Here is a 24,344-nt window from a genome sequence, read left to right on the forward strand (position 1 = left end):
AGGGGGGGGCAGCAAGAGAGCAGTCAGAATCATTTCTTAATAGGCAAATGAGAATGAAGGTGCAGATTCTTTTGACATCAAAGACAGCTCAAACAAACCCTTTCCCTCTCTCCTTTTTCCATTATTTTGTGTTTGTGCTTCCCCTTAACATGTCAATAGACATGCCATTTCACTGTAGACACAGCGAATCAGTTCAAGAAACAGATCTAGTCAGAAAAATTGTTTTTAATCCATTTGTCCAATATATCACATAACCCACAAATAACCACACGAGCTGAAGCATTAGCTGAGGATGGGAATGAGCTAACAGAGATTGTTCAAGACAATTCAATGCTAAAAACTGTTTGTTAAAGGACAGGACACAGAAACCTCTCCAGTGAGCTTGCCAAAATCTGTGAGTGTCTTAAAGTTGCTGCTCCCTTCTGAAGTGATTCTGACAGCTCTCTACTGCTACAGGAAATCATGAAGCACCAGGCTGGCATTCAATGTTAAGAAACTTTGTATCAAAAACAATCTGCAGCCCAAACACAGTTCACATAAGCCTTATAATAAGGCAATAGCCATTTACTGTGGTCTTATTAATTCTGGACAACCATTCAAGCGTCATATACTGTTTTTAACCAAATCAGCAATTCAAGAGAAACACAAATTCTCCTAGTAGAGCGTGAGAAGCTGGAAACTGCTGATAGCAAACTCTACTGAATTGACAGCATAGCTCTTCATAGTATGTGAACATTTTTTGATTGTCTTCCTATCTCATTGCTCTGACCTAGCTTTTTGCCTGCTTACTTGCCATATTAAACAGGATCACAAGACAGAGGCAAGAGATCAAAGTAAGTTCCAGCTCTGTTTGTCAGAATGAATGTCAGTGAATGAACAAGTTAACCTTGTAACTCCACATATTGGTCCACGAAGTCTTCGAGCTGAGGTTCGTAGTCTCGCAGCAATTTGTAAAACACTTCCAGAACAACCTCAGCTACTTCCCACTGTGATAATCACAAAATGAAGAAAAATCACATATGGAATATGACTGATACTGCAGCAACAAGACAAGGATGACAAAGAATGCAAAAGTCACTGCAATGAAATACTGCTCAGATGTATGGCATGACTGTCTAAAGTACTATCCCACAACACTTTTTAATCTATCACAACAAATAATTTGAATTGCCAAGCTTCCTTTTCAAATTAAAATGGAACACTAAAACAGATTTGTCTATTTTGTCTATTTTGGAGCTAGACAACAGCCACTGTTCTCTCCTCATCTCTATCCAGCCAGTCATCCCATCACAGAAGGCTATCAGATTGGTTAAGCATGACTTCCCCTTGGTGAATCCATGCTGACTACTCCTGATCACCTTCTTATCCTCCACATGCTTAGAGATGACATCCAGGATGAGCTGCTCCATCACCTTTCCAGGGATGGAGGTGAGGCTAGCTGGCCTGGAGTTTCCTGGGTCCTCCCATCTTACCCTTTCTGAAGGCTGGAGTGGAGTGACACTGGCTTTCTTCCAGTCCTCTGGCACCTCCCCTGTTCTCCACAACCTTTCAAAGATGATGGAGAGTGGCTTAGCATTAACATCAGCCAACTCCCTCAGCACTCATGGGTGTATCCCATCCAGAACCACGGATTTCTGGGGATCGAGTTTGCCTAATTCATCTCTATCTATATCTACGTATAAAAACGCTACCTTTATGAGCAGCCTGCTCTTTTAGGTAGCTGAAGGTCTGTCCCTAGCAATAGACTACTCACAGTGCCAGGTTCAGTATAACTCTTATCCCTTCCCTTCTTGGCTTTTTCAGAAACAATCACTGTCAGAAACATTTAGCTTTATCATAAGGCAATGACTTTCTGTTTCTTCTTTTTCTACATCTTTAACATTTTTGCAGTAGAGTTGCAGAATCCTGTATTTATAAATCTGTATTTGCTATCATATAAACTCTTATTTTTCTTAGTTACTTTATACAGGCTCCTTAGAAGTAGTCCATAGATCCTGTTGACACGTTAGTTGAAAAATTACCTGTTTACAGAATCAAAGCACTCTGCGAGGACCCAGGTTATCTCTCCTGCATCAAACTTGTATATGCTACAGCTTTCCAAACAGACCTAAGCTGCATCAGTGATCTCAAATTATTTTAACCAGTGCATACAAAAAAAATAAAATAAAATAAAAGATTTTCAAGCAATTATTACTTTTTCAGCAGCTCTCCTGTAAGCTCTGGTGCGGAATCGGAGAAACACAGAGTCCCTGAGGAACTGGAGATAGGGATCAAAGCCTGGCGGGCGGAGACCTGCTCCCAAGTTAGAGGGGAACGAACTCTCCACTAGCGTGCTGATGAGTCGACAGAAGGCACGGGTTAAAGGATATTCCTCACATCGGGACTCAATCTCGTTCAGCTCAACCTTCCCGAGAGGACAGCGAACACAGGAAGATTAAAAACAGATTTTGAGTGAGAAAGAAACACGTGAGAACAAATAAGATAAGGGCATCGTCTGTGAAATACTTTACAGTGTACTGATTTTGCTATGCTTTTGTCCACTGTATATCACAAACAAAGCAAAAGCAGTGAAGCAACATTACTCTCAGTTCAGTTCAGCAACATACTCTTCATTCATTTCTGAGTTAATAGGAGATACGCCTCAGCATTGAACTGTACGCTGCTTATATTTACCATTTTTATTAAAATGGAAGTGACCTGCACTAAGATGTAATAAAAGTAACTCCAACTTAGGCAAACAGGAAAATCTGGGGATGAAGCATTCATAAGGAACTTGAGGCACTGCTCTGCTACTAGCACTATGCTGCACTAGATTCATAAATGAATAACATTTTCCAGAAATTACAAAGAGGCCTGAGAGTAAATTGGGAAGCTGTGAAAGCATCTATTCACAGGGTTTCCCGTGTATACAGTAGCAGATGCAGCCTCTCCAAGTTTTCCCTGTACTCATTTGTAGAAGATGAGGAAGGCTACCTAGGGACAGAGAAACCCTTACCTCAATACCAATTGCTTGTCTCTGGCCTGGACTTCTCACAGTTTGTAGTATCTTCAAAACATAAAGAGAAAAGAAAACATACAAACAATATGTTTCACATAATCAAAGTGCATCTCTATCACTTCTATCAGGACTAAAAGGCACTCATCACTCTGCAGCTGTAAGTAGCAGTATTGTATATCCTCTTAAAAGCCAAAAAGCTAAGCTTTGTCTGTCTGAAAGGCTGGATTACATACTGTACACTTGAATGCTTCTAGCTTTACACCCTCAAAGATCTGCACCATGCTTATGGTTAAAACAAAGAACAAAAGTCCTTTCACATTTAAATTTTTCTTCATCTTTTGGTCAGGGAAAAGACATTTGTTATCTCTTACAGCAGTACATTTTAGGGAATATCAACAGTTAGGAAGCAAAGGTAAGCATTGAAAATACTACTACTATGATAAGATGTCATTCTTGCTTGTGTCTTTTTATTAGTGATCAATACTAAGCCAGTAGTTGCAGCTCAAAAGCCTCATGTTATTCCAGACAAACCAGAAATGAGTCTGAACCATAATACAAACTATAAAACAATCCCGCTCCCTTACGATTTTTGAGTTAACCATGCTGAGAGCATTTTTGATATCAGTCTTCTTCAGAATTCATATTTATTTTTTTTCTCTGAAATCAAGAGAAAAGAGAAAAAATAATTTTCTAAAAGCTGGGCTTTTAATACCCACCTGACGTTTGCCATCTAGCTGTGAAAGTTGGCAAACATACGCTGTTACAGAATCACAGAATGGCTGAGGTTGGAAGGGACTAAACTCTGCACCACTGAGCACAACCCTCTGAGCTCTGCCATCCAGCCAATTATCAATCCACCTCACTGTCCACTCACCCCTAGGCCGCACTTCCTGAGCTTGTCTATGAGGATGTTATGGGAGACAGTGTCAAAAGCCTTGCTGAAGTTAAGGTAGACCACATCCACTGCTCTCGCCTCATCTACCCAGCCAGTCATCCCACCACAGAAGGCTATCAGACTGGTTAAGCACGACTTCCCCTTGGTGAATCCATGTTGACTATTCCTGATCACCTTCTTACACTCCTTGGAGATAACCTCCAGGATGAGCTGCTCCATCACCTTTCCAGGGATGAGGGTAAGGCTGACTGGCCTGTAGTTGCCTGAGTCCTCCTTCTGTAATTGCTAATAACAATTAACTTTTCCTCTGAAAATTACATGCCTTCAAGTGGAGCTTTTTATACAATTCTTTCCTTTCATGAGCACCACTAATAGTGGGAGAATATTGCACACAAAAAAACATAACAGAAAAATACATAACCTGCAGAACATTTATTACTGATGACAAACATGGAGGGGAGAAAAAAAAAACACATGGAACATACAGGATGGTCTGTTAAAAAAGATGTTTACATAAAGATAAGCACAGCCAATGAGATCTGCAGCACAAAACCATGCTGTCATTTTCAAAATTGCTTCAAAATAATACCTAAGTGAAAAAAAAAATATATTCAACAATGGAAACACAAGAATTTAGTAGAAAGTGCAATACAATTGCTACAAATGCAGCTTTCAAATACACCAACAATTTCATCAGATTGGGTTGCTATAGTTATAAGTACCGAAAATACAAAAATACCTGGGTGTATTCCAGGGATTGCCAGAGTGAAGCAGCTATTTCAGGAGATTTTCCAAATGCAGTCAGGGTTTCTAATAGCTCCGCTTTCAAAATAGGAGGAATGCTGCACTGCAGAAGTCCCAGAATGACCACCACTGGTGTCCACTGAGGGTGCTCACAAAGAGCCAAGCGAGCATTCTCACTCTGCAGAGTTCAGCGTAAAACAAAATTGCACGTTAATATTTTGAAGATTATTCATGTACTGTAAGGCCTAACTCAGAGTTCAGTATCAGCAATGAGAATTCTGCTTTGTACAAGTACATAAAACATCAGAAGAATGGCAGACTTTACCAATGCAAACAATTTTCATTCAACAAAAAGCCCAATTTAATGATTTTCTAGTACTAAAACTTTACCTAAAATTTTACTGAAGTTGTCCCTATCCACAAAGAAAAGTTATGTGCATAATAGATGTTGCTTAGGATAGCCGATTTTTAGACTCTCATTTGAGACTCTCAGATGAGCCACTGGATAGGGACAGGCTTCTAGTCTCATCAAATGATAATTCCCTGCATCCTTAGATGTTTACTTCTTCACAGGTTATGGTCTGATGATGCTAGGAAATATGAATTTACGAGTTCCTTCTTCCCCACTCATCCAATGCTGACAGGACAGCTTACATAGGTTACTGAACTAATCTGGCCTTCCAGAGGAACACCCCACCACCAACCTCACCCCCAAAAAAAAAGATGATTTTTAAAAAGCCCAGTTAGTTTCACTGATCTGCCTTGTGTTTGTGTCAGCAAAAACATCTTGCAAAAACATCTTGCTAAATCACAGAACTTTTATGTTAGTATTCTTCAAACCTCTACCCTGTAGACTCTGCTGGGTACTAAGGAGTCGAGTTCCACACTGTTCAGCTATCCAGATAATTGACAATGTAAAATCTGTATTGCAGTTTGTCTCTTAAAATTCCTCTTCCAGCCAATTCATGGTACATTTTGCATTAACAGTTTAGGGACATTTTAAATCTAACTCTGGAGGCAAGTTTCACAGCTGGTCAGTTTCCTTGCCAAGTTTCTACTCTTCCCCTTGAAAGTCTTCTATTACCTCTGTTTATTTTAAAACTCAAAATTACATGCAAAGAACTTTCCTGCTCTCTAGGCATTTCTTCTGAATAGATCTCACTTCTGAAAGACATAGTTGTGACAGCAAAGCGTCAGGAAGGCTAGAAAATCAGTAACATTGACAACACGGAAAAGGTGCCACCTCTTCCCATTTCATCCTGGCTGCATGTTTGGTCCTAACAGTTTTTTCTGATGCTTCCCATACTTTTGAAGTTCATTAATCAAACAAAAACAACTGCTAGTTAAATTTGCCCTAACCATCTTTCTGGTGAAAAGAACTTCACAGACGAATGATGATCTGCAAGAAAAAAGAAAACGTATTGAAGCAAAACAAACAAAACCTTACTTACCCAATTTACTATAACTGTGGTCAGCTGTAAAAAGGCAATTAATCCATCTTGTTCTTTCTGTGTGATTCCTCGAAGAGGCAGGTGACGATACTGGACGCTGTCTGCACTTGGCAGGTCTTTCCTTAAGTGTTCATGATAAAGCATCAAAGAGTGGAAGAAATGTTCCCAGGAGACAGGACTGCCACCTGTTCCTTGGATGTTTTCCGCTAGAAAAATGACAAAAAGGTCACAAGATTTTGTTTTTACTCTTTCACAGGGCGACCAGGAAGGTAGTTAAATTTAAAAGGAAATCTTTCTTATCTAGAGCAAACAATGTATTAAATTCAAAGAAAAGCTCATGTTGCTGAAATTAGTGGTTCTGTTGCTTTGCTGTGGGAGTTGTTTGTTAATAGAGACATGAAGATACTAAGATGAAAAGTCAGTAGAAACAAGTATTCTATGAATCACAATGTCTGTAGCACTACTTCAAAGTGTTTTTTTTCCACTTTGATCAATGCAAAATTAATGCAAAACATAGGACTGACCAACAATCCTTTCTGGGTTCTGTTAGGATTTATTATACATGTAGCATTTCTCAAAATGCTCCTGCAAGACAAAACCAACCAAACAAACAAAAAAGCACCAGCTCAGGAAAGACACCTATATTTAAAAATACATATAACTTGATTGAAAATATTACCAATTTTATATTTTACATTGAGCTATACTGATATTCTACATCTCATGTGTTAAGACACGCTGCCTTAAAACCCCACTATTTGCTTACACGAATTATTTGCTAAGGTTCTCAAGAAGTTTTATTACCCTAATCAGTCTTTTTCTTTTTTTTTCCAGATTACATTCCAACTGAAGCCTTCCAATTTCATCTTTGAAATGACCAAGTCACAGTTCAGTTCACATGATTTACTTATTTATTTATTTATTTATAACTTCTTTACATTAGCAGGAAAAAGAGAGGAGAAAGAGCTGAAGCATCACTTTTCTTACCATGACTACTGCCATTGACTTTTAGCAAACTAAAGCAGTAATGAGCACACTGAGGCCCACTAGCCAGTCCCCGCAGCATTTTCAAGTATGGGATGTAAATTGTGGAGGGAAGTAGATCTCCCATTTGCCTAACAAACTTCGACAAGACAACCTAGAACAAATAAAGATCAGTGTTTAAAAAAAAATGAGTGTTTTCTTAAAACAGTAGACAGCCAAAGTCAGAAAACAGATTCTAATGTAATCATGGTGGGGGTTAGCAGAAGGCAAGGAATGACAACTCCCCCAAAAATTCTTTTGTTTACTGGCCTAGTCAGTTTCACAGAATCACAGAATGGTTGAGGTTGGAAGGGACTTCTGGAGATCTTCCAGTCCAACTCCCCTGCCAGGCAGGGTCACCTCGAGCACATTGCACAGGATCACATCCAGGGAGGCTTTGAATATCTCCAAAGAAGGAGACTCCACTGCCTCTCTGAGCAACATGTTCCAGTGCTCTGTCACCCTCACTGTAAAGAAGTTCTTCCTCATATTCAGATGGAAAGGGAAATTTTCCCTGAAGGTGAAAATTACATGTCAAAGAGGAAACAAAATCATTCATACTAATGCAAATATAATACACTAAATCTCCCATTTTGTATTTCTAGCCCTCAAATTTACTTCAGCTCACAAATGCTGCACAATGATATTATTAGCACACTTCACAGTGCAATCACTGTAAGTGTTATTGGGCATGAACTCACTATGCACGTCACATCCCTGAATAGTAATTCACATGCACTGTGGCTCTTCCCAGGACCATATCGCAGTGTCTGCAGATTGCACCAGGACCAGACTTAGTTGCCTGTTTTCCAGGTGGGTCTTGGGATGCATGCAATATCCTAGGCACTGCAAAGTCATTCATGAAGCACTGAAGGTTGATAGTATCGCAGCTATCCAATATTCTCATGATTTTTTTACCCCTAGATACTATCAACTACATTTATTGTTGTTTTTTTGTTGTTGTTGTTGATTTTTTTTAATAGTTAAGAAATTTTGCTTCTCAGTTAAGGCAAAAGAGATCATCAGACAGAAAACACAAGAGCAGTGTTAGCAGAATATCCTGAGCAACTGGGCCAAAATTGGCCTAAACAGAATTTTTAAAGAGGTTAGACTCTCTCTCACTAAATTTCTTGACAACTTTGAACGACGGGTAGCAGCTCAGCTTAGAGCAAGCAACAATAACCATGTGATGCAGAGCAGGACACATGCAGACAAGTCATGGATAAAAGAAAATAATGTCTGCTTTGAGGCTAGCTGTAATAAGGATACAAAACATTTGGGTTTTTTAACCCTTACTATTGTAGAAATTGCTATTGCTTCAAACTGCACCTTTGATTAATTTCAAGTTACTAGTAATTACTCAAAAAAATCACTTTTTTCACTTAAAGATGTAAAACTGGTAAATGTAGATAACCTGGCGCTGAGGAGGTCTCTGATGAGCTACTCCGAGGTAGGACCCCATGACGGTAGATGTCTGCAAAGGCTCTGATGGACACCAGTATTCAAGGGCAAGTTCCAGATTAAAAGGGTCTTTCCTGTACAGTTCAGCAATCTATCAGACAAAAGAGGATGACCAAAAAAATTACCAACTATGGAAAGATGAGAATATTATTTCAACAACAAGCACTGCTTCTAGATAAGCTAAACATGTCTGAGACACAAAGCATACCACACCTGATCCGTTATTCCTTAGAACTCTCTGAAAAATGACACCTGCTAAATAGCAACAGCAGAACAAATGACAACCAGATAAACTCAAAAATCTTAATTGAACAGGTAAGAATTTTAAGAATAAAGGCTATTTCTAAGTTACATTAAAATAACACAGTTTAAGAAAACAGATATGTTAAGATAATCTTACTACAATTTACATTTTAGATATTTATAATTTTGTAAAATAACTTTGGCTCAAGAATCCTTCCACCAGAAGAAACAATGCAGTATTTACTCACTAAACATTTATGAATTGACACTTTATTAACATCAGAAGCCAGGGCAGTTTTCTGGAAAACTTATAGCAAGTGTCTGTCAATATTTGGTTAAGAAAAAATTCCTTTTATCCAAAAAGTACAAGATCCAGCATTTTATCATTCAGATACAGATTTTCTAATGAAGATTGAAAGTCACAATCACTTTTTGGCATAGTAATTTAGGAGAAAATAGGGCTTACTAAAAGCATTAAATGCTCCAGATCTCTCCGAAGGGAAATAGGTGGATCATTACCCATCTGAATACTCATATGAATCATGCGAGCATCTTCATCAGCACGGTTTCTCAGCTGTTTCACCTACACAATACATGAATTGGAGAAAAACACTGATCTATATTTAGGTAAGAATGAGCAGGGCAACAGAAATAACTGAATTACCTGAACAGTTTATTAAAAAGTAAGAAAGGAAGTGAACTTGCACATACATGACAAGAATATTTAACAATTTTATTTATTTATTGTAAACAGAGCCTACATTCAAAGACATATTCGATCACTTCCTTACTGCCAAGGCCTCAGTTCATACCAAAAGCCCCAAACTTAGCCTATGGGGGTTTTCCCAACTGACTTCACCAGATCCTCTGGTTTGGCCACAGAACGTGGATCCTTTTCCTCTTTTTACTTTGAAAGTTATATAGACTTAGTTAGTTAGACTTCAAACAAAGTTAGATTATGATCCAAAAAGAGTGAAGAGGAATGAAAAACAGCATGAAATAATGTTTTCTGTATAGAGACCTATGCATTCCACTTGTCTTAGCTATTTAAGGCTACTTCTAATTACAGCAACTTCATCTTCTGAAAAGTTTTGTATTCATGTAATTACTTTGGACCCAGGAAAATTGTCTGTCACAGCCAATAGCATCACCACATGTCAACAAATACAGTAGCAAAAAAGAGAAAAGGAAAGGGAAGAAAAACTGCAGCAGTGGAAAAGTCCTTTAGTCAGTATCTCAGAATTCTTTGTGTCAAAAAAGATCAGTTACTAAACAAAATCCCAGCTGATTTAATTTTAACATCAAAACGCCTTTCACAAAGCACCCCACAAGATGTTTAAAGAAAGCAAACAGCCAGGGGATGAAAAGTTCAGTTTTGTTACATATTAAACAGACACTGAGAAACAAGAAACAGAAATAAGCAACCAATTCAACACAACAAAAACTAAAACATGGTGGTGCCCAACAGATACTAGTTCATGGTTCTATAATATATCTTGAATTGCAAAATTGAATGAGCTACAAAAGAACTGACTCATCTCAAAAACTTAGCTAGAACTAGAGATACCTGCAGAAAGGGTCAGGGCAAAGTATCTAAATTAGTATACTAACAAAATTAATACAGGGATAAAACAAAGTGTTGATAAGTGAAATAGTGCATTATCTAAACTACTAAAGCTAATTATTGAGTCCCAAATGTAATGCTCTCAACCAAAAGATTTACCCAAATCATTACTGGCAAGCAGAAAATACACAAAAGCTATACAGAAGAGTTAAATAAAATGTTGGCCTCTTATAATCTTCATCTAGTTTAATTTAAATCTACATATACCTAAAAATAAAAAGAATCCTGCAAGGCAGACCCTTCTATTTACCTAAAATTTAAGATTCAGTAGAAATAACTCTGCACATAAGCAGTAACAAACAGCAGTAACAAACTGCAGGTGGACAAAAAAATCCCTTCTAGAGCCACATCCCAATTGTCTAACAAGTCTTTCCTCTAAAAGAACTAGTACTGGCCTCTGTCAAGCAGGAATGGTCAATGTCACAAGTCAATAGTCAGATTTTTGCTCATAAACTGTATTACAAAATCCTATTTCTAATGAAGAATCTCTTCATATTTAGGCATTAAGTATAACCAACTGCAGATCTAAATCAAAGCCAAAAACTGAAATGGGAGAGAGATACTTTGCCGAGGCCTCCAATTCCACAATACAATGAAGGAGAGAAATTGGAACAAAACCAACAGACAGCCTTGGGATTTTCACACAGTTCTGTGGGATACAGGAGACGGGGTCAGATGTGCTTTTAAATCTAGGACTGACCTCAGCCTGGGTCAGTCTCCAACTCTTCCACCTTGATTCAGAAAACATACCTACATCTCTTCCATAAAAGTTGGTATCAATACAGGGACATATTTCATCTTTGGTAAAGCAACAGCATCTTCAGAACTACCTCATAAAAAAGTTTCTAGTTCCAAATGTGTTAGAACTTGACTGTTCAAAGAACTTTCAAAAACTGTATCTCACATATTCCTCAAATTCAAAATGCTCCTAAGGGCTACTATGTCTGTATTACAGAAAACACCACTGCAGGCTGCAGGCACCACTGCAGGCTGCAGGTAGCCTTCAAACAGAGTCCAAGACTTGCTACAGTGCGTTACGTTTTGTATGCAGGCAACTGCTGCAGTAGAAGCATACTGCTTGAAGTTATCAACACGAATGCATTTGAAATGACATTATACTTGTTCCATGGGTATTCCGTTTGTGAAACAGATGGCTTCAGAAAGCAACATGGAAACCCAACAGATTATAAATAAATTAGGATTAAACCTAAAAGCTGTCTACACACTTTCATACGCACCCTCAAATATTCCTAAGGCTCAAGTGTTTTCCTGCCAATATTGTTCTCATTCTGACAGTTAACAATGAACAAAATTTCTTTTGAATCTTCCTTTTTGCTCATTCTTTGAAAGAAGTAATTATTTGCAACTCCAACTACAGCTCAACACAATGCAGGTCACAAAAGAAAGCCTCCATCAATTACATAAAAGCATTTTCATATAATTTTAATTTTCCATGCCTAGATACAAGGTCTTGCACAAACAAAATTGTAGGAATTGCTTCAAGCTTTTCCTTAAAATCCTTTTGCAGCACTTCAGTTGTTCCAGTGAAATCAGCAGGTCATTTTACTAACAAATGGTAGTAGTAAAGAAAAAGTAGAATAACTCCCCTTAAACATGCAAAAGCTCATTAGTAAAAGAATTAAATAAAAAAAAATAAAGGCAAAAACTGTCACTTCTTTTAGGTTATACAACTGTCAATATCAAAAGAGAAGGGGAAAAAAAAGACAAAAACCACAGACATCGCTATCAAGCCCAGAATTCATTTAAATTCTAAGCATTTAAAACAAAACAAAACCACTGCAAACACAAAAGCTCGCTTTGCAATCTCACCACACTGAAGTAGAATTTGATTTTCAAAACACTTCATTGCAGAAAACAAACACCAAATGCTATGGGTTCCACAAAGTCAACTTTCAGGCTTTCTAAAGTGCAGCACCTCGAGCTCAGGTTGATATTTGAATCTCAATGCTACCTGTCCTAGAAATAGAAGATGACGTGCCCATGTTTCTCAAAAACTATGCTATTCACAGAAACAACTTACCTTCATTGGCATGAGTGCAAGGAAGTCTGTGACAAGGTTGTGAATTTTGCGAATGTAAAATTCCTCCTGGTAGAAATTTTCAGATCCCACAACAGATTCAGTCAGGAACAGAAAGACATTATCAGCAACCGCTAGCTCTGCCATTGCTTCATCTGCTTCAGTGAATTCTGCAAGAGCTGGACAACAAACAAAACAAAACAAAAATCACAAACGGGAGAAAAATAAATTACAACTATCTGTTAACAAACTATACATATTTTAGAATACCTGTCTGACAAGCAAATCAACGTGCTTCTAGACACTAAGTTTGTTCCACTGAACAGGAAAACTCTAGATTGAAAAATGCAAGTTAATGTAGGGTGACAGTCTCAACTTTCTTCTGTAATGTAAGTTAAAGTACATAATCTATTTACCTGATCAATCTAAGGCTGTGAACTAAGAAGCACAAGCCAACCTTAATTAAACATTAGTTATGATGTTTACATTTTCTTTATTCTGTAGTCATGCCTCAGTTCTGACCTAGGCATGAGCCTGGAAAGCTAGTGAAGTACAGGAAAAAAAAATCTGTCCTCTTAAGATACTGAGTTTTAATATTTGCAGAAGCAAAAAGTCATAAACATGAATCTATTCTGCATTCAAGTGTTCAGGTGATATTAAAGCCCCTAAAATGCAATTTTTCACATTTTTCCGTACATTACAATCCCTTTCACTTCAATGAGACAGTACGCAGTATTAATGGCTAATGATTAATTATTTCTAAATCTGTGTACCTACCACAGCAACTCAATTCTCAACAACCAAACTCATGTACTGAGAAAGCTTTGAAGGAGGAGCATCAACAGTAGCTTTATCCTGAAGGTAAGTACTAATACCTGAAGAAGGTAACGGCACTTTGACTTGCACCACTTGCAAGCTGTGAATCCTGAAGCGCACCAAGTAGTAATTTACCTGTCACATCAGATAACTGGGATATTCCTCGTAAAGCCAGTGACCAGGCTAATCGAACAGTTGCTTGCAAGCCTGGTAGTTTCCAAGGCTGAGATTCCTGAAGACGAGTGTGTATTGTTGCTATGTACTGTCTTTCTGCTAGCAGAGGTAGCCGGTGCATCAGATCTTAAAGAAAAACAAAAAAGATCTTAAAGAAAAACAAAACCACAAATGCAACACCAACACCCAGTGAATGTGAAAACAAACAGGCAGAATCCTACCAATTTGTTACCAATGACAAAATTGGTTAAATAACAATTTAACCACACGCACAACATAACCCCCGTGGGAAACCTGTCAGCATTACCTTCACGATCCTCTGTGCCTTGTTCTAGAAAACTGACATCAAAGCAGTAGAGGAGCGCCATGAGCAGAGACAAGTTCACACCGTCCAATGAGCCATCTGCTTCTACTGTTACTTTCTCCAAGTAACTTATGAGGATTAGAGTGTCATCCTTACTCAGCGGTGACTGGCAGGTCCAGACAAAGAGACTTTCAGCCAAGGACTGTCGGCACTCTTTGATGAGGTCAGAAACCTTTTCAAAAGAAACAGTGTATAGAGCTGTACTTGCAGCGCATCAATCTGCCTTTCTCAGTCCATCATTATGACTAGAGTAAGTTAAAAATTACTTTAAAAACAGCAGCTGGAGAAAATGCTAATTTCTTTAAGTGCAACGCAAAAAAAAGATATATAAAAATCTTATGAGCCTTCAGATTCCCTGGCATTTCACATGAGGCGTGACTAGATAGCTTCGAGAATGACAAGACGCAAACCAGCACCTCTGTCAAGGTCAGAAGACGTGAATCTACACAGAATTTTTATAGCTGTAAACACAATATGTACACAAAGGTCACGTTTCATATCTCTAAAACATAACTACGCTGGCAGTTACATCCAGTTAAGGTCTTAAGATTTCTTCCTTCCTTTCTCCAAAAGAGATGTCCTCAAACGACTATACACATACCTAAATTTTAAAGAAATTGAGTAATAGGAAAGGCATTTAACATTAAAACTTTCCATCAAACAAAATACTTAAGGCAAATTTGAATATACACATAAATGAAATCTAACATGCCCTAATACATATGGGACAAATATCATGTCCAACAGGAAAGCTATGAAGCATTTTCATACTAAAAATATGGTTTTATTCTTTGGCAAAATATGTTACGCTAAAATTAAGTACATTGGCTCTCCAAAACGATCAGTTTGTCTTTTTTTCTAACAGTGACACCAAAAATCACCTGTTTTTAAGCAAGGACAAACATTTACTTCATTTGTTAAATTCATTCTGCTCCCCCAAGCTGAGTTTCAAGTACTTAACTGCTCTAAGTCTCCTGAAAACAGCAGAAATTCAAAACAAAAATAAAACAAGCAAACAAAAATCTCCTTAAAATAAAAAGCCCCCACAAAAACCCTTTCATAATGGTATTTTATTAGCTAGGTTATTGGTTTCTAATAACTTTCTTGATCTATACCCATTAGACCCGGTAAAATAAAAAATAAGGCATTCTATCTCCATTAAAATCATGGGCATAGTGGTACAATGAGAAACTCTTCAACACTAAACACAGCTAGAAATCTCTGCACAGGCTCCAGAAAAATAACAATTCTAATGAATACAAAGGGGAATATAGTAGTCCATCTAAAAGCAATGAAGCAAACCTTCAATACAAAGCATTACTTGAACGTGAAGGCAAATTAGAAGGGTATGTTTTGCATAGTTTCTAGATGAAATAGCAAAAACGCAAAACTGGTTATCTGGCAAAAAAAATAATTGATTATAACATAGAATACCCACATAGATCCCACACTGGAAAGACCAGAAGTTAAAATGATAATGTTTAAAATCTCCCTATTACAAATACAGTGTGCAGTTAGACTCAGTCCCAATTAATTTCAAGGAGTACAAAAATGAAAACTCATTTTTAAGCAAATCTGACTGTTCACTATTAGAGATGCTTCTGGTCATGTTAACACAAATAGGTTATTAAAAAATGCATTATTTGCCTGCCTAGACCCACTTTCATTCTGTTTTAATCCTTTGTGAATTTTAGTTCTCTATTTTTATTCCAATGGTGGTGGTAATGGTAATGCTGAAAGCAGATAATTTAAAACATTTTCTTTAGAATTAAACTGCAAAAATGTTTACTTCTTCTCAGTCCTTAATTGCATTTCTTCACTAAAGATAATGTATGCCCTAATATCAGAGAGCAACAAAGAAACAGAAATGCAGGTAGAAATCTGGATTGAACAGTGGTATATCGTAAACCATAGTGTAGTTACCATCACGTAAGCCAGTAACAGCTTCCAAAGGTAAAGAGAATCCAGATGGGGGGGGAGGGATCAATCCATATCTCTTTGTGATCAAATGTACTTTAACCTGTGCAGTAATTTGGAAGAATCACATCTAGTCACATCTAATCCCCTCGTTACCTCTTTGCGATGTTTCTCACTGCCCAATCCTCGCTCTCTCTGGAGTTTATCGAATTCATTGTTCAAATCAATTTGAGACACAAGTGTGAGGATCTTCTGAGTCAAACCGTGTTCCATTAGGTCATCTGTAAAGCGTGTTGTCATGGCCATTAGCTCTTGACTGTAATGGAGAGAATATAAATTTAACAATTAATCATGTTATTCCCAGCGATGGAGGAAGTCTAAAAGAATCATTCCCATCAAATTTATTTGCTAGCCAACATAAAACGTACAACTACATCAAACACACAAAGCAACTAAATGTGCATCAGTAATTAATAAGCAGTGATCTCTCAAAATGCTCTGCTGAACAGATACGAAGTCTCGAGGTAACCATAGCTTCAAGAACATGGAATATGAGAAGAGTACAGCATGAACGAGCCAGGTAAGATTACTATCAAGAGCCAAAAGTACTATACATAAGATGTGCAGATTTCACAAGCTCACAGCCTTTCTCACTAGTAAATGCAATTGTCCAATTACTGAAACAGTGGAACTAGTTCTAAAGCAATCACTTTTTTTTTAACAGAATTTGTATCTACACTGTAACGCATCTTTGAATCTTTCTCTAGTTAAGCAGTCACCACGCATTGGAACTAAACAGTGTGTTCAGTTTTTTCTTTTTAGTCAAAAAAAAAAAGAACATTATGCTCGCCAGTAGAGAGTGTGTCCATTTTAGGTAAAGGCAGGAGCACAATCCTCTGTTTTGCAGGATGTGGGCAGTCAGAACACAGCACACGCAGAAACTCAACTCTTTCCAATACTGAATCGGCATCACTAGTTAGAGAAACCCTGACTGGGTGGGTGTCTGAGGCAAGTGCCGCCAAAAGCACAAGCAGCATGGGAGAACTGAAAATATCTGTATTTATGACCCATTAAACATACTTGTAAGACAAAAAATACTATGTTTAAACATGGAAGTGACAGCATCAGGTCATGAAAAAACAAATTTGCGAATATTTGCTTTCCCTCAACAGTCCTAAAAGCATTAAAAGCAGAGAGCAAGTTAATCTAACAGCTAATCCTAATACAGACCTGAGCTCCAATGTCCACGTCTTGCCTTGGCGTGACTGGATGAGGGCTCGTAGTGAATTGGCAATGCATCTTTTTCCATCCCAGTACAAGAGAACAGCCACAAGACCTCTTGTAAGGCCAGGAAAATGAGGTTGCTGGTGTTCTCCTGTTGAATGAAAATGTACAGAATATCCACAGCAATTTGAGCATGCATACTTCGATGAAATGTTTATATTTTTGATACTATTAAAATTCAGTCAACTATTAAAAATTCCACACATTTACAAGTAGAGGTGCAAGTCCATATGTATCCTAGTCCAAATGGTAGTTGCAACTGATATCTACCTGTCCTAATAAACAGTTCAAGCTGATTATCAGAATAATATATATTTTCTTCATCCAAATTTAAATTTTCTGTCTGAATTTACATCAAAAACACAAGTTTGAAATAGAAATTGAGGCTGGCTTCCTGATGCCTTTTGAAAGGTGACATGCTAGCAAGCTAGCTCTTTAAGGAATTCGAAAAAAGTTAATGATGAACAGTAACTAATAACAATAACTACGAGACTACAGTTTAATAACATTGAAATCAAATTTCTATGTGCAAAAGCAGATCTCTTCCCAGAAAACTTCTTTTACTAATAATTTTTTAGATTATGATCCAAATACAGCTACATAACAATGTATAACTAACGCATAATTTGCAGAACCAATGCCTATTCCTAAACTATTTGAATTATTTTTAAACTATTTTGAAATTAAGTAATAGAGAAATAAATCATTTAAAAAAAATCAAATTATTCCCACTTTTGCAAAAGCTGCATAACATACAAACATTACAGTCCAGAACACTGTCTTTATACTAAGTGACAGCACCAGATTTCTTTTTAAGAACATTCTCGATGTTAGGTAACTCAGGCCTTGACTCAATTAAGCATTCACATTAAGCGTACACTTAACACAAACAGTAAGGCCCTATTTAAGTTCTATTTCTCCAGCTCTTAAATATTTTCCCTTCTCACCAGCTAGAAGGAGCTCCACAGCTGCCAACTCTCCAATATCAAAGAGGTCACTGAGGATAAAGGCTTCTCTGATGAGTTGTTCTGGCAAAAGCCTGGTTCCCTGCTGACCCTGGATAGCAACCCCTTCCGTACTTGCTTTCTGAATTTTCTCATGCTGCTGAACATTCTTTGGCTGGAAGAGAAACAAGCAACGGAAGTTATTCAAAATGGCAACAAGAAATACTGAATAAAGCTTTACACGTTAATCCGTCCTCACAAATACAGTTCTGAGGGGTTACATTGTTGTCAAAAAAACAAAGGCAGCATTTTTTAACACCGAGATAGTAAAGGCATCCTAAAAATGCTTCGAGTTTGCACAGTAATAGCCTTGTTGTGGTAATATACCAAAAATAATATGATACAACCAGTGCTGACATTTAGTTTACTGCGAATAATGGTAAAATACATAGGCAAAGCTCTATACCCAACTTATTTTCTGACCTATCAGTCTTACAAAGCCATACGCTATTTCAAAAGTAACAACAGGAGACATTTTATAATTGTTACCTTGTGACCCATCAGCCAAGAACCAGTGAGTTTTTCCAAATCTCACATTCCTAACAATTCACAGTCTATATTTTGTAAGTTTATGTTTACTGATTCTGCGCGTTCATTTATCTAACAAGCCGAAGCATGAGCATGGACCAAAGCCAGAAGAAGTTGTTTTGTGCTTCCTTTTAGACATGTAAGAGGAGCACAGAAAAAACAATACTTAACTCAGGGATTGTCAAATACTTTTACTATTTCCTTCAGAACAGCATTCAAATAATCAGAGGGAAAAAAAAACACGTTATAGATACAATTATCCTCTATAAGACACAGAGCAGTATCTATTTTTCAAGCAACTTCCATTCTTACAACAGAAGATTGTTTTAACACACTTGCATTAGGTACTGTAAAAATGTAGAATGAAAAGAATAGTCAAGGCCTAAAGAGTTTGCACTCCGACAACACAAAACAGATTAAATCATCAATTTTCAAACTCATTTTGCAACAGAGCATTAGTCCAGTACCGGATTTCTGAAGAGAGAAATGAAGTCAGATTTGTGTTTCTTTAAAACCTGGTCGAGGCGATGAATAGCTTCAGGTTGCCTTTTCCAAATGGCATTCATTACAGTTTGCCATATGTCCTTATATGGACCCCACAAGCTGGCAGCTGAAAGAAGAAATTAAAAAAAAAAAAAGCGCATTTGAAATGGAAGAAAGAAAAAAAAAAAACTTCATACAGTATTTTCTATAAAAAGACCTTTTTTTAATTTAGTGTTTATCCCAGCTTTGCAGTCTAGATTGTTATGCACATCAAGCAAAGTGCATTTTCCTTTTTGTAAGTTACCACCACCACCAAGAATTGCCTGATATAAAACCTAATTGCATTTAGGCAGTTTGAGAAACAGAAAAGATGATGCAAACAGGTAAGTTCAGGGGCTGAAATTCATCTTATGGTCTTGTGTCCTTCTATACCTAAGAAATTCCATCCACTTCAATAAGGTCAAAGAATCACCAAGAACTGGACAGACCTTGAACCTGAATGCAACTCGGCAAGGCGGGCTTCCTGCTTTCCATTTTTGACAGAAAGACCAAAACTAAGAAATACCTAATATGAGGGACTGCAAATGAACAACAGAGCTAACAGAATGTGAAACATCACTGCACCACACTATGTAGAATAAAATATGGATTAGGAACCAAAATCATAAATGTAAAGGCAATTCTACGTAAGTAACAAAAATCGTAAGCCCAACATAGGCATTTTTCCATTTGTTCATCCTGCTCATTCTAATTAAAATACAGAAATACAAGTGCTTTGGATTCATAACACACTTGTTGCTAACACTCTTCGGAAGAGCTTCATTAAGACATGAATTCGCTTTACTAGAAATAGACCAGCACGAACACTTACCTCAGTACACTGAGAAGAGACAAAATTAGTGCTGGAAGCTAGCAAGCACTAATTTAAGTCAGTTCTTTGTAATTAAGCTGAGTCCAACCACTCTCTAGAATCTCTCCTCCTCAACACTGAAAGAAAGTTTCCTCTGCGTACTCCAAAGTCAGTACTACAGCTAAACGATCTCCTCCTCACTAGAAGCAGCATCATTCACAACTCGAAGTCTGTAGCATGAAGACTGCACTACAAGTTTCCTCATTTATATCACTTCTCACAAAAATAGCTTGCTGAAGTAGTCTTCAGAATTCCGGCAGCAAAACTGCCTAAACCAGGAACCTTACAGACAGAAATTATTCCTACCGCTTGGCATTAACGGCCCATTAAAAAAAAAAAAAAAAAAAAAAAAACACTCGAGATTTATAAGGCTCACATTAACAAGAAGTGCCAATACGTTTCCCTTGTTACGTGTCATCTGTATTCCTGAAAGTTGCAGATTCTACACACCGCAAGTCATTGTTAAATGTGCCAAATTTGTTACCAGTTGTGTTCAGTTTACCTGCTGGCTGCCACGTCAACCGCTGCCTGATTACAGTTTCATCTGTTTCAGAGCATCTCCTAGCAGTGGGTTTTGTATGCTGTGTCCTGCAGGCTAGCCCACATGCAAAAATACCAGCATTTCACCTAACGCTGGCTTGACTTTTATTTTTTTCCCTTGGTGATGTGCAAGGTAACACTATGAACTAAAATCAAGTACAGGAGCAATGTTTTACCTTCATGTAGCTTGTCCTGCCCCATTCTAATCCTCGAGGTAACCCCGAGGGGCATCAAAGCAAAATATATCCATCCACACATCATCCCGACAAGGCTGTTCACATTAAGACACCACACCAAGCGGCGTGCTCTGAAGTGAAGATGCCCCTCTTTGCCATACAGTGAAGACAGCCCCTCAAAGGCAAAGCAACACAGAACGCAGCACGGATGCCCATAGCGCTGAGGTAGCACAAGTCACACAAAAGCGTAGCATATGAGCAACCCAAGCACAGGAATGAGAGCAAGTCTCAAGTGAGACCATTCGTTTCAGTCAGTTTTACCCTTATGTGAGCCGTCTTGGAATCAAAACCAAACTAAACACAATCATGTCAGTTTTATTCTGTTGCAGAGGAAGAAATCATGTAAAGCAATGAAATAAACCCTCCCACCCCAAACTCTGCACTCACAAAAGCTCCCATCCCGCATACTGTTGCTTCCTGTGCAGTTAGCAGTGCCAGTAGAGCTGTGTTATCAGACAGCTTCCAAAAAGGACAAATCCCCCACCCTTTTCAAACATCAGAGTGTTTTAAGCTTATGACTTTACCCCTGCCCAGACAAACTCATTCAAGATGGCTACTACTGGGCAAATAATTACACACTGCAGACTCTAGCTGTTTCTCCCATGTATCTTCACCAAGTTCAGAGAACTACTTCTGTTCTAAATAGCCTTTTCCAGCCTTCACTCTTATGAAGTTGCAGAGTCCAATAAGCAGCAACAGCAATCCAATGCCTGCCAAAAGCTGCTCAACTCTTTCCCTTACCCAGTTGTTTGCTCTTGTCCCTACAGTATAATTGCTTTGCACCAGCCCAAACACATGTGCTGTCAAGCACTAAAACAAATGAAGGATCCAGCCTAGCTGAAAACTAATCCAAGAGTTCATTTTCAGCAGGATCACATCTATAACGCAATTTGCTCTGTGACACCACAAACAACTATACTAGCAGAAAGACAGACTATTACAGAGAAGGAATAAGTATCCAAGATGGAAAACCAGCTGGACTGTTTTGCTGCTGCTAGCAACCATGCTAACCTTACGTTGTTTCCATTCTTAGTTTTAGGACTGAGCATCCTACCAGGGAAAGCAAGGAAGGACGGGCTAGGTTGCTTCTGTTGACAACAGCAGTTTACGATTATGCCTGAACATTTTGCCAAGCTAGAGACTTAATCATGCTATATCCATCCCCACAAAAAAAAGAAAAAAAAAAAAAAAAAAATCTAGGATAAAATCCATGTTCTATCCACATCCATTTTAATTTCTACCTCATCTTTCATGTACAAGGTTCCCCCTTCTTGACCTATTGTAATTATAAGGCTATAGAATTTTTTGGAATTTACTGGACACATTACATGGCAAGAAGGTCTAGTCCCACTTGAATGGCTCCAATTTTCACTTTAACAAAGCCACTTCTCAGATTCTGTGAATCACAGAAATAATCACCCTTCTTCATCTTCCAATGAGGGTCTCTGCTTTTGTATTGTTGTTTTTTTTTTTCTTTTCTTTTTCCTTTTTTTTTTTGGGGGGGGGGGGCTTTATTTAGATCAAATCATTTAGGGATCACTTAGATCAAAACACCTTCTCAGTAGGTTTAATCCTTCCTTGACACGTGATTTGAGCTTTTGAAATCTGATGGCTTTATTAACTATGCCACTATGTCAGACTCCGCCTTTTGGCCATGCCCACATTCCAGTCACAACTGCTTTTCACGGGGTCTTGTTCTCCCGCTATTAACCTAAGGGAAATTCAGTGCTAGCAAATGCAAAATCCTGCACCACAGACAGAAAAACTCCATGCAACAGGACAAGCTGGGGACCAAGTGGCCAGAAACCAGCTGTACAGAAAGCACTAGAGTGTCCTGTCAGATAAGAAGCTGAACACTAAGCTGAGCAGCACGCCCTTGCTAAAATCGTGGTCCCTGCACATTGAGCTGTGTGAACAGCACTGCAGCCAGCAGCTGTAGGGCAGTGATTTGTCAGTGTCAGGCATCCCTGAAAGCGCATCGCTCCCTTGAGCGCTGGGCTCCTCTGAGCAAGACAGATGCTGGAATAGGGGGGTAGAGAACATGATGAATCACGACGGGGGCACTAAAAATAACTGAAGTTACCAGATTTTAAGAAGTGAGTGACTAAAGAGGAACTGGAGGTTTGCTGTCTTCAACTACTTAATGGCACTGTATGCAGAAAATGGAGACAGAGATATCCCACGGGACGATAAGCAGCAACTAACACAAGTTGCAATGCAGAAACTCTCCATCAGGGAAATAAAAACAAAAAGCTACCCTGAGGATCGTCAAACATTTGAACCGAGGCCCAGAGGAGCCTCTGCAGGCGTCTCCATCCTCACAAATATTCCAGCAACTTCGGGTAACGCCCTGAGCTGGGTCTGCTATAAGGAGGTGCGTGCATTGCTTAGGTTTCGGGCGGTTTTTTTGTTTGGTTGGCTGGTTGGTTTTGGGTGGTGGTGGTTGCGTTTTGTTTTTTTTTGGGGGGTGTTCCCGTGCAGTTACACCAGGTAAGCGCTGCCTCAGCGGCCCGCACCCGCTCCGTGTGCCTGTCGCCCCCAACCCGCCGCCCCCCTCCCCGCGGGACGAGCTCCCTCCGCGCTCCCAGCTGCCATCCTTCCTCCTTTCGCTTTGCGTTTCGCTGCGGACGGGCTCAAACCGTGCGACCCCGGGGCTACCCCCCACCGCCGAGCCCCCAGAGCCGCCCGCAGAGCCCCCCCGGGCCGTGCAGCCCGCTCGGCGCCCGCCTCCCCTCAGCGCTGCCCGCCCGGGCCGCGCCCGCTGCGGCTCCGCTTACCCGAATTTACCGCCAGCGGCGCCGCCATCTTAGCGAGAGGGAGGGGCAGCGGCGCCGCCGCCTGCAGAAGGCCCCGCAGCGCCGCGGGCTGCCCGCCGCCGCGCCTCCACAGCACGGCTCCGTGCCCCCCGGCTCAGTACCCGGCCCGGCCCGCTCGGGGCGAGACCCGGAGCCGCTCCCCTGCCCCGCTGCGGTGCCGCTTGGCGAGGCGGGGAGGGGACGAGCGGCAGCTCCCGGGCCGGAGCGCGGGCGGGCTGCGGGGCCTGAGCCGCGGCCTGACGGGAACTGTAGGCGCGGATGGGGAGCGTCGGGGGAGCGGGCGGCTGGGACAGGGCGGCACCGGGCTCCTGCCGGCACCACATAACTTAAATAAACGGCGCTTTTACTTCGCTCACACACGTGCACAGCCCTTCTTGTCGCGTTACGGGCGATCCTTTAGCCCTACTTCATAAGCCACGCTCAGTAAATAAAGAAAACTACCTGAAGTTAGGTGTAAACTTATTGGAGTGTTTTATTTTCTCTCTCAAAAAAAAAAAGTGACTTGCGACAGATCGTTATTTAAAATACATGTAATTAAAACAGTAATATCCACTTAAAAACAGTAAACACAGGTTTTTTGATCAATTTTGTGAGCGTGGAGCTTTTTAAAGGGATATGTTTCTCAGTCTTCAACAGTAAACTAACGTTTACATTTTTTAAGGAGGGAAGAAGCAGCCGTGACAGAGGTTACTGTGAAGAAAGCTGCCTCTTAAATGCAAAATGCAAGAGGAAAAAGTACCAGGAACGAAGAAAAGAAAGGGAAAGGGTCATCTGTACATGTGTCTGGAGCTAAAG

General features: G+C 39.3%; 1 protein-coding gene across 1 annotated transcript in view; it reads right to left on the reverse strand.

The window, feature by feature from the left end:
• The window catches only part of NUP205 (nucleoporin 205), a 51,424-nt gene extending 27,753 nt beyond the window's left edge, over positions 1–23,671 (reverse strand). Inside the window, exons 1-16 of the mRNA XM_084290900.1 lie at positions 23,511–23,671; positions 19,032–19,174; positions 17,980–18,151; positions 16,979–17,123; positions 15,905–16,064; positions 13,775–14,003; positions 13,429–13,593; positions 12,481–12,656; positions 9,282–9,398; positions 8,526–8,663; positions 7,076–7,226; positions 6,089–6,294; positions 4,633–4,815; positions 2,996–3,046; positions 2,195–2,404; positions 887–986 (exon numbers count right to left, since the gene is read on the reverse strand). Coding sequence (XP_084147026.1) covers positions 887–986; positions 2,195–2,404; positions 2,996–3,046; positions 4,633–4,815; positions 6,089–6,294; positions 7,076–7,226; positions 8,526–8,663; positions 9,282–9,398; positions 12,481–12,656; positions 13,429–13,593; positions 13,775–14,003; positions 15,905–16,064; positions 16,979–17,123; positions 17,980–18,151; positions 19,032–19,174; positions 23,511–23,538 — 2,374 coding nt within the window. The 5' untranslated portion in view covers positions 23,539–23,671. The remainder of the gene's footprint in view (positions 1–886; positions 987–2,194; positions 2,405–2,995; positions 3,047–4,632; positions 4,816–6,088; positions 6,295–7,075; positions 7,227–8,525; positions 8,664–9,281; positions 9,399–12,480; positions 12,657–13,428; positions 13,594–13,774; positions 14,004–15,904; positions 16,065–16,978; positions 17,124–17,979; positions 18,152–19,031; positions 19,175–23,510) is intronic.
• Between the last annotated feature and the right edge of the window lie 673 nt (positions 23,672–24,344).

The sequence above is a fragment of the Netta rufina genome, assembly GCF_964035555.1.
Source record: "Netta rufina genome assembly, chromosome: 1".
Classification (NCBI taxonomy): domain Eukaryota; kingdom Metazoa; phylum Chordata; class Aves; order Anseriformes; family Anatidae; genus Netta; species Netta rufina.